The sequence below is a fragment of the Piliocolobus tephrosceles genome, chromosome 2 (assembly GCF_002776525.5).
Source record: "Piliocolobus tephrosceles isolate RC106 chromosome 2, ASM277652v3, whole genome shotgun sequence".
Classification (NCBI taxonomy): Eukaryota; Metazoa; Chordata; class Mammalia; order Primates; family Cercopithecidae; genus Piliocolobus; species Piliocolobus tephrosceles.
In genome coordinates, this window is record NC_045435.1 from 172,410,213 (window position 1) to 172,420,934 (window position 10,722).

The following is a 10,722-nucleotide window of genomic DNA, read 5'->3' on the forward strand; positions in this document are numbered from 1 at the left end:
CTTCTCTGCATTAATTATTCTAGCTATCAATTCTTCCACTCTTTTTTCAAGATTTTTAGTTTCTTTGCGCTGGGTACGTAATTCCTCCTTTAGCTCTGAGAAGTTTGATGGACTGAAGCCTTCTTCTCTCATCTCATCAAAGTCATTCTCTCACCAGCTTTGATCCGTTGCTGGGGATGAGCTGCGCTCCTTTGCAGGGGGAGATGCGCTCTTATTTTTTTGAATTTCCAGCTTTTCTGCCCTGCTTTTTCCCCATCTTTGTGGTTTCATCTGCCTCTGGTCTTTGATGATGGTGATGTACTGATGGGGTTTTGGTATAGGTGTCCTTCCTGTTTGATAGTTTTCCTTCTAAGAGTCAGGACCCTCAGCTGTAGGTCTGTTGGAGATTGCTTGAGGTCCACTCCAGACCCTGTTTGCCTGGGTATCAGCAGCAGAGGCTGCAGAAGATACAATATTGCTGAACAGCGAGTGTACCTGTCTGATTCTCACTTTGGAAGCTTCCTCTCGGGGTGTACTCCACCCTGTGAGGTGTGGGGTGTCAGACTTCCCCTAGCGGAGATGTCTCCCAGTTAAGCTACTCAGGGGTCAGGGACCCACTTGAGCAGGCAGTCTGTCCCTTCTCAGATCCCAGCCTCCGTGTTGGGAGATCCACTGCTCTCTTCAAAGCTGTCAGAGTTGTTTGCGTCTGCAGAGGTTTCTGCTGCTTTTGTTGTTGTTGTTGTTGTTTAGCTGTGCCCTGTCCCCATAGGTGGAGTCTACAGAGACAGGCAGGCTTCCTTGAGCTGCTGTGAGCTCCACCCAGTTTGAGCTTCCCAGTGGCTTTGTTTACCTACTTAAGCCTCAGCAATGGCAGGCACCCCTCCCCCAGCCTGGCTGCTGCCTTGCAGTTAGATCGCAGACTGCTGTGCTAGCAATGAGGGAGGCTCCCTGGGCTTGGGACACTCCCGGCCAGGTGTGGGATATAATCACCTGGTGTGCCTGTTTGCTTACAGCGCAGCATTGTGGTGGGAGTTACCCGATTTTCCAAGTGTTGTGTGTCTCAGTTCCCCTGGCTAGGAAAAGGGATTCCCTTCCCCCTTGTGCTTCCCAGGTGAGGCGATGCCTCGCCCTGCTTCAGTCTCGCTGGTCGGGCTGCAGCAGCTGACCAGCACCGATTGTCCGGCACTCCTGAGTGAGATGACCCTAGTACCTCAGTTGAAAATGCAGAAATCACGGGTCTTCTGTGTTGTTCACGCTGGGAGTTAGGGACTGGAGCTGTTCCTATTTGGCCATCTTGCTCTGCCTCTGATCTGTACTTCTAAAAAGCTTTCTAAAGGAATTTTACAGAATATTTTGGATGATCAAGCTAGTGATATGACTTGGTTCTGTGTGACTCATTTCTATGTGTTAGGCATGGTATTAAGTATTTTAAAATATTATTTTACATATGAGAAGAATATTGTCATTCTCATTTAAAAGGTTAGGAAACTGAGGGTTACAAAAGAAGTAATTTGCTCAAGTTCATCCCACTAATTCATGGTGGAGGTGGGAATTGAATGCTCAGGGTCTGGCGATTCCTAAGCCTGATTATAGCAAGTTTCTACCTCTTTAGAGCAAAACAGATTTATTACTTTGGGTCCTTTTAGTGTTTTAGCTTGTATCCTCATCCTTTATTTACTTCAGGAGGTTTTTATAATCAATTGTAAAATATCTATATGTTTCAAGAGCATACCTGAGATTTATTTCTACATATGTTCATAATCTAGTCCTAGGTATATAGTATAGACTTGTTGATTTAGAGTTGAGGGACACTGTGACAAACCACTGTCTTCCTTATAACATGATTTTTTATTTTTTGATTTGCAGGTTTTAAATGCACAGAGAGCAGGATATAAGGCAGCCATAGTTCACAATGTTGATTCTGATGACCTCATTAGCATGGGATCCAACGACAGTAAGTACAGGTATCACTTTTCTTCTCTCCTGTTTGACAGATCATTTGTAACTAAAAATTAACAGGATTTTCCTTCTCTCATTTTCTTTTTAAAAAGCAGAATTTTTTCTCTATCAGATAATCCCCCATTCTTAACTCTCTTTGAATGATTTTATTCATAGTAGAGATGAAAATGACTTTCTTTTCTGAACAGTTTTTTTAAACATAAGTGTTTTGTTTATTGATGTTTTGTTAAAAACCAAAATTTTAACAAAAACTGGGAGAAACAGCTTTAATAGGGATAAACATGCTGAGTTAAGAATGCCATAGAGGGCGTTTTTTAATTTATTTAGAGATTCACAGCATTATTTTAGGGTCTGCACATAAACTAAGTAGCTGCTATAATCTGCTGAAATTCCAAAGCCACATACTTGTGCTTCCTTATACCAGTTGGTTAGTATCCCTTTGTCATACACTGGCATGTTCGTAGTTTTTCATTTCAGATGGGAATGTTTTTCCTTACTCTCTACTAATTATTGGCTTGTAGGGAACAACGAGCCAATTTTAGTGACATAACTGGCTATAATAAGACACTGACTTTTAAGCTGTATGCCTCACTTAATGTAGTTTCTATCACTCAGGGCACTATGAGGTTTTATCAAAACCTTTCTAATTGATACTAAGATTATTTATTGTCAACACTTATGATTAGAATTTATTTTATTTTGTTTTGAGTGCATAACCACAGTATATTTTGCTATTAAGTCCTATTGATTCATATTTTCAAGGTAAAGTGAAGTATAGACATAAAGCTATAGACTGATAGAAAACACTGGAATATATTTAGGAGTTTAAATAACTACATCCTCAAAAGGAAATACTTTATATTCCTTAACCAAAAAGCCTTATTTTAGCCTATGACAGTGTTTTCTGTTGTTTTTGTTTTTGCTCTTCTTTTTTCTTTTTTTTTTTTTTAAGATGGAGTTTCGCTCTTGTTGCCCAGGCTAGAGAGCAGTGGTGTGATCTCGGCTCACTGCAACCTCCGCCTTCCAGGTTCTAGTAATTCTCCTGCCTCAGCCTCATGAGTAGGTGGGATTACAGGCACCTGCCACCATGCCTGGCAAATTTTGTATTTTCAGTAGAGACAGAGTTTCTCCATGTTGGTCAGGCTGGTCTTGATCTCGTGACCTCAGGTGGTCTGCCCGCCTCAGCCTCCCAAAGTGCTGGGATTACATTCGTGAGCCACCCCACCTGGGCATTTTTGTCCTTAACCCTAATAGAGTGAGACAAAATTATAATATATAAAAGGTAAAATTTATTAATGCATTTCTTAGGTAATTTATTTATATTTTAAATTATTATTTTAACCTCCTAGCTGATTCAATCTTTATGACTGTAGAGTCCATTAAGTACCCATGAGAAGTTTTAGCATTTCAAGAATAGTTTGACAGCTACTACATGGGAATTATAGGACTTACTTAAGTGAGTTTACTTATCAAATAAACCGGTAATGTTAGTACTGCCAATTTGACACATTTTACTTCTCCTCCTTTAACTATTACCCTCTTAAAAAAAATTATTCCAGTTGATACATCTGAGGGTCAGTAACTTTTGTGATCAGTATATATTTATTGGCAAAATGGAAAGCATGCATAGTCTGAAAATAGGCCTGAATTTGAAATCAAATCTTACTTGTATCAGTTGTAGAACTTTGAGCAAGTTACTTACTCTTTGTATGTTTTGCCAAAGTTCCAAGCCCAGGATTTAGCAAATCTTCAAGACCTTCTCAAGGGCTGAATATGTTTTGGATTGAACAAATTGGTTATTATTTGTGAACTATTTACTCTTTTGACATGTTTTCAGTAAAAATTTTTCAGGCTGAAATTGTCAGTTCCGTTTATCACTTATTTTTTCTTTATAATACTGTAAAACCTTTTTGTGATAATCATGTCAGCTCCTAAAGAAAATATGTTCAATATTAAAACTAGCACATAACCATATAAGCCTGCTGTTTCCATGGAAATGTTTCAACTGAGTTGTTATTCAATGACTGCTCAGAATTTTGGTTCTTGACTTTGTTGCTTAGATTATTATCTGTGATATTTTGCTCCATCTTTGCCCATGTGTTTAATCATTTATATGTACAGAGACAAATGTTGTAAAGATGTTTACCATTTTCATCTTTACTGTTACTTGGTAGAGGTAAGAAAAGCATAGATTTATCAGAAGAGGCTTGTATCTGTCCCTCTTTTCTTTTCTTTTCTTTCTTTTTTTTTTGAGACGGAGTCTCGCTCTGTCGCCCAGGCTGGAGTGCAGTGGCCGGATCTCAGCTCACTGCAAGCTCCGCCTCCCGGGTTTAGGCCATTCTCCTGCCTCAGCCTCCCAAGTAGCTGGGACTACAGGCGCCCACCACCTCACCCGGCTAGTTTTTTGTATTTTTTTAGTAGAGACGGGGTTTCACCGTGTTAGCCAGGATGGTCTTGATCTCCTGACCTCGTGATCCGCCCGTCTTGGCCTCCCAAAGTGCTGGGATTACAGGCTTGAGCCACCACGCCTGGCCCTGTCCCTCTTTTCAAGGCCTTCCCTAGGAATACTGGTATTGTATACTAAGTAGAGATACTAGTGCCTGGAAACAAAAGGAAGTTTTAAAAGCCCCTTCCTGTTGACACTTCACATGAGGAATATACCAATTTTTATTTCAGCCAGAAATAATGGATTAATTCAGTGAGCCAATAACATTCTTTATCTTTAGGAGACAGCAGAAAGTGGTAGGAAGGATACCAACTTCAGAAACGGGAAATATGTGTTTTTTCTAATACAGACTAGTTGATTTATGAGCCAGGTACCTGCACCCTCAGGAAAGTTACTTAATCTTTATAAGCCCATTATTTTCATCTATAATAGTGTGGATAATTTTAATAATTATTTGACCTGACGAGTTTGTGAAAATCTTATGAGAGAAGATATATGAGAAAACCCATGCAATGGCAGAGTGAGAGGAGCCTAGATAAGGAATAAGAAGCCTCAAGTTTGAGTCCAAACTGTGCAAATATCTAACTGTATAACCAGGTCAAGTTATTACTATCTCTGGGTCATTTTTTTCTCCTTTTTTTCTTTGATTTCTTCCTTCAACAAATGCTTTTTGACAGCCTACTGTGCACTGTTTTAGGCATTGTGACTATAGCAAGTAATGATGCAGTCAGAGGCTCTGCCTTCATATCTTTCATTGAGGTAGTAGAGTGCAGTAGTTAAGAGAGTACTTTCTGGGTACTGCCTGTCAGGGTTTGAATCCCAGCTCTACCACCTAGTAGCTGTATGACCTTGGATACATTACCTACTATCTATATGCTTCAGTTTTTCAGATCTGTGAAATTGGGATAATGATAGTACCTAAGTCATTTAGTTGCTATAAGGATTGAATGAATTAAAGCCTGTTAAGCATCTAGAAGACTTCCTGGTTCATAGCAGTGATTTAATGGTTGTTCAGCTATTATTGTTGTGATTATTATTTTATTGCATTCTAGAGTGGGAGAGAAGAAATGAACATGTAATCGAATAGATGTGCTATAATGTCAAGTAGTGATAAATGCTATGAAGAAAAATATCAGTTAAGGGGATATAGAATGACAGAGATGAAAGGAAGGCAGCTATTTTAGATAGGGTGGTCAGAGAAAGCTTCTGTGAGGCATTGCAATTTGAGCACACATCTAAAGTTAGTGGCTGAGTCATGCAGATTTCTGAAGGAGGGTATTCCAAGGAGAAGGAACAACAAGTACAATAACTGGAAGATAAAGCATGCTTGGTGTTTCCAAGGTGTGGCATAAAGCCACAATGGCTGGATTAGTGAACAAGGGAGGGAGTGGCAGGGGATAAAGTTAGAGAAGGAGCCAGGGGTCAAATATGATGGGCCTTATCAGCCATGATAAGGACTTTGGAATTTATTCTAAGTAAGTTTTAGGCTGGGTGCAGTGGCTCAGGCCTGTAATCCTAGCACTTTGGGAGGCCAAGGTGGGAGGATTGCCTGATCTTCGGAGTTCGAGATCAACCTGGGCAACATGGTGAAACGCTGTCTCTACTAAATATATAAAAAATTAGCCAGGCGTGGTGGCATGCATGCCTATAGTCCCAGCTACTTGAGAGGCTGAACCACAAGAATCACTTGAACCTGGGAGGCAGAGGGTGCAGTGAACTGAGATCGTGCCACTGCACTCCAGCGTGGGCAACAGAGTGAGACTCCATCTCCAAATGAATAAATGAATGGATGAATGAATGAATGAATGAATAGGTTTTAAACAGCTGTGTAATATGACATATTTTATAAAAGGAGCACTTTGGCTGTTCTTTGGAGAGGACACTGAAGGTGAAAGATGAGCAAAAGTGCCAACAGAGAGAAGATTTATAAAGTTGCTGCAGCAGCCAGGCAAGAGTGATTTTGGTTTGGAGTATTAGTAGTTAAAGTAATGAGAAGTGGTAGGAAAATGGCTATATTTTGAAGCTGACAGGATTTGGTATAGGGAGTAAGGGAAAGGGAGAAGTCAAGGATGACTCCAAGATGTTTAGCCTGAGAAACTAAGTGAATGTCTATGCTGTTTACAGAGGTGAGAAACAAGAGTTGATCAATTGAGGGAAAAGAGACATTCAGAGTTCAACTGAGAAACTTTGAAACATCTATTAGGTAATCAAATGGAGATACTGAATGAGCAATTGGATATACGAATCTGGAGAGGTTGGGACTGGGTCATTCAAATTGTAATTTATCTTTGTTTGGCAGTATATACCTCATAGAGTTGTTTTACAGATCAAAATAAAGTAGAGTGTTTTAAAAGTATTTTGTGAAGTAAAACATACTTAGTTTTCAGTAGGTAATGTTGCCATTTTCAAAATGATTCCTCATATTTGCTTACAATATTTTCTCCCTTTTTCTTAATCATTTTATTAAAGTAAGGAGCTTTCTACATACATCTCTTTAGATATCATAATTCAAGGAAGCTACGTTACTTCCAATATTATTAGCCAGTAGTCACAAGCCAAAAGTTCTTCCTTGAGTTTGTCATAGTATCTTGATGAAAGAATAAAACATCATACACAGGGTGTATAATTGCAAGTTTTAAGTGTCAAAATAAGCTTTAAACTCATATGTGGTAGAGAACATATCTTAGCAAGATAGAAAATATCTCCCAAATATGAAAAATATATATAGTCGTATAACAATACCTCTGCATCTATTAAAAAAATGAAATAATGCCTATAGCTCCAGCTACTTGGGAAGCTGAGACAGGAGGGGCACTTGAGCCCAGGAGTTACAGGCTGTAGTATGCAATGGTGGCATCTGTGAATAGCCACTGCACTGCAGCCTGAGCAACCTAGCGAGACCCTGTCTCTAAAAAAAATAAAAATAAAAATAAATGATGAGGTAGAGCTGTATTTATTGACATAACAGGATATCTGATCTGTATCATTGTGTAGAAAAAAGCTTACACTTTAAACATTATATGATCACCTTGATGTAAAAAATAAAATTGTATTGATCACATTGATATAAAAATAGTGATTAAATATTTCTTGACTAATATTTTTTGTTTCTGCCCTCTTTGGGCTTTGGGGCTTACATGTTTTTGTTTTTTTCTGGTGTGTGTGTGTATGTGTGTGTGTGGAGGGGGGTGTGTGTGTGTGAAAGACAGAGAGAGAATGTGTGAGAGTTGAATGTTTATATTTGCATAAAACAATCTAGAAGTGAAAAAAAACGTACTCTACCAAGGATATCAAGATTTTAAACCTTGTCTTTATAAGGATGAAACAATAACAGCAAAATAGATCAGTGATTTATAAGTTTAGGGGGAGGGGTTGACTGTATGAGGGAATTTTGGTGGGTGATGGAACATTCTGTATCCTAACTGTGATTTGGTTATAATTGTATGTATTTATCACAACTTATAGAGCTGCTTATTACTTCAAATAAAACATTTGTCCTTGGATGGGAAGGATTATGGTTTGGTTTTGTTTTCTTTTGCTTTACTTGCCTCCCCCTCTTTTAAATGCAAATGAATATGCATTGTTTTTAAAATGCAGAACAAAGTTATTTTGAAAACTATAAAAACGAAACAAATGGGCCTTCTCTAAAACCAAATGTGTTAAACTAACTCACAGCTAATAATGAGGCTGCTTTTTCTATTAGCAACATTAAGAGGATTGTTTTTATTTCTATTCCTGAGTAATGGGTAATTTTTACAAAATTCTTTTTGGGTGGCATTTGATTTTGGTTTTGAATATGGGTAGAAGAGTCGAATATCTTAAGATACCAATCAAACACAAAGCTTTGCCATGAGCGCCAGGCTTATGAGGAAGTAGAAATTTACCCAGCTTTCCTACTCTATTCCCTTTCTCAACACCTGTCAGCCTTTCAGTCTGGAAAGCCAGAGATGTGTGGCATTACTTTTTAGATTGTTGTGAAGTTGTCTTTTCTTATATTCTCTGGCTTATACCTCTCGTGGAAATGGGTATGTAAAAGAAGCTTTTTCTCTTTTTCATTTAGGAATTAAGTTATGTGTGGGAAGAAAACCTAAAATTTCTTCCTCATCTTTCTTCTCTAACAAATTATGTCTAGAGAGGAAGAATCAAATGGAAATATTAACAATAAAAATTATATCTCCATCTCATAGACTATTGAGAGAATTCAGGTAATGTATATATGCAAAATGTTAGCTTTGTTACTGTAAATATTATGTTTCTCAACCATTTTGATGATGAATAAAATCTGCAATCTGGAAAATCAAGCAATAGACAATCAAAGTTGATTATAATTGTTTCCAGTTGCATTTGCTGCTATTATGAAGAAAGTTAAGTTGATTATACACTAAGTATGGGCTTTTAAGAATAATTTTATTATTCTTTTATACAGTTGAGGTACTAAAGAAAATTGACATTCCATCTGTCTTTATTGGTGAATCATCAGCTAATTCTCTGAAAGATGAATTCACATATGAAAAAGGGTAAGTAATGGATATAAAAAATCATGTTGCTTAAAATTCTCCTTTATATTAAGGTAGAATTATATAATATTGTAATCAAGATTATGTTTCAGAATGAACTCTGTAGTGCTAAATTATCCCTTTTTAAATCATTATGCTTTTAAGATGTAGTATTTTAAAGTATTTTACTACTTTTTCTTTGTGTGATTATGTTGAAAATGTATTCATGCTAGTGAGAGTAAGTCACCCTTCTTGCTAAAACGATAAAATAACTTTTCATTTTACAGTTTAATCAAACTACTAGTATTTTAAAACAATGCAATTTATGTTTATATGACATTTTCTATTAAGAAATGTTTGTATATTACTAAAAGATATTTTATATATTATAAACACAGAATCCAAAACAGTGTGTTAAGTGACTAACATTTGCAAAGACAAAAAGTCAATTTTCAAGTTTTAGAAGTTTGATTTGAATGAGAACTTTTATATGAAACTCTTCTCCCCCACCCCCACAAAATAATCTCATTGCAAAGATAACATGCGGACTGAAATTAACTTGAGGCACAGCTGTCTCAGCTAATACAGAAAACATAGAAAAAATGGTACAATGAACACTTCAGAACTTCTTCCATGACACAGATCCCCAAAACGTAGTGGACCAGAACAGACTTTTGTCTAAGAGGAACAACAACAATAATAATAATAATAATAAAAGCAGCCAATATTTATTCAGCATTTAGCAAAGCTGGGCACTCATAAAGTAAGACTTCTGTATTTGTTATCCATTTAATCCTCACAACAACCCTCTAGTGGTTGTTATTATTATCACTTATTATCTACATTTGCCAAAAGAGGAAACTGGCGCAATGAAATCCAATTCTAATTATTTAGGGGGAAAAGAAATCCATGAACATTTGTGTTTGAAAATGCATAGAAAAGAAGAGGGCAGGGTTTTCTGTTTACTGTTACTGTTAGTTCCCCACTACAGTGTTGATATTTAAAATACTGTTCACATATTATATGCTCAGAACATTAAGTTAAGGAATGTAATTTTGGAAGTTGTATCAAAAACAATTGCGCAAAGTGGTGTTTTGTCAGCCATATTTGCTTGGTTAAAAGAGAGGAGAATTAGTACTTGCTTTTACCTCAATATTGCTCCCCCATTTAGAATACGTCTAAATATTTTAATATGTATTTTAAAGAGTATTTTTTTGTTTTTAATTATAAAACCATACTTTTTAAAACTAAAAAGTAATATATAGATGCTAGCAAAATATGGAAAAATTGAAATAAAGAACATTTAAAGTGCAAGTCTCTATATGACACTATTGTCTAACAACTGCTGTTTTTTAAAAAACCCTTTGTTTTTCCCCGTATTTGATTATTCACATTAACTAGTGATCACATGTTCATAAAATGGAACCATACAGTACATAATAATTTGTAGCTTGCTTTATTTCCTTAATGTTTTGACCCTTTCCAGGCAAATACAAGTTTACAAACTCTCTTATCCCACCTCTTGGCTACAGATATATTGTGGCACTGAAAAATGTTTAAATTTTAAAAAGTTAAATAATATTCCAAATAGAATTTGAGGCAACACCCCATAATCAAGCAAATTAATGTATCTGCAATAAATATATGACTATTTTTTCCTGTCAGTTCACTTTAAGTTGACTGTCAAATGAATTGCAAACATTATTTTTTAAAGCTTTTTAGGTTTTAGAATTGGTCATAAGGAATTGTAGAGCTGTACATAAAGATCTATTCTTTCTATCTATCTATCTATCTTTCTATCTATCTATCTATCTATCTATCTATCTATCTATCTATCTATCT

The 10,722-nt window shown here is 36.6% G+C and overlaps 1 protein-coding gene across 7 annotated transcripts in view; it reads left to right on the forward strand.

Moving 5' to 3' along the window:
* The window catches only part of RNF13 (ring finger protein 13), a 182,875-nt gene that overhangs the window by 105,522 nt on the left and 66,631 nt on the right, over positions 1-10,722 (forward strand). For 4 of the 7 annotated variants that reach the window (XM_023215411.1, XM_023215415.1, XM_023215412.1 and 1 more), the window contains 2 exons: positions 1,846-1,933; positions 8,811-8,901. In XM_023215411.1, coding sequence (XP_023071179.1) covers positions 1,846-1,933; positions 8,811-8,901 — 179 coding nt within the window. Of the gene's footprint in view, positions 1-1,845; positions 1,944-8,810; positions 8,902-10,722 lie in introns of all 7 variants that reach the window. The other 3 variants (XM_026449834.1, XM_026449836.1, XM_026449835.1) reach the window with 1 other exon arrangement.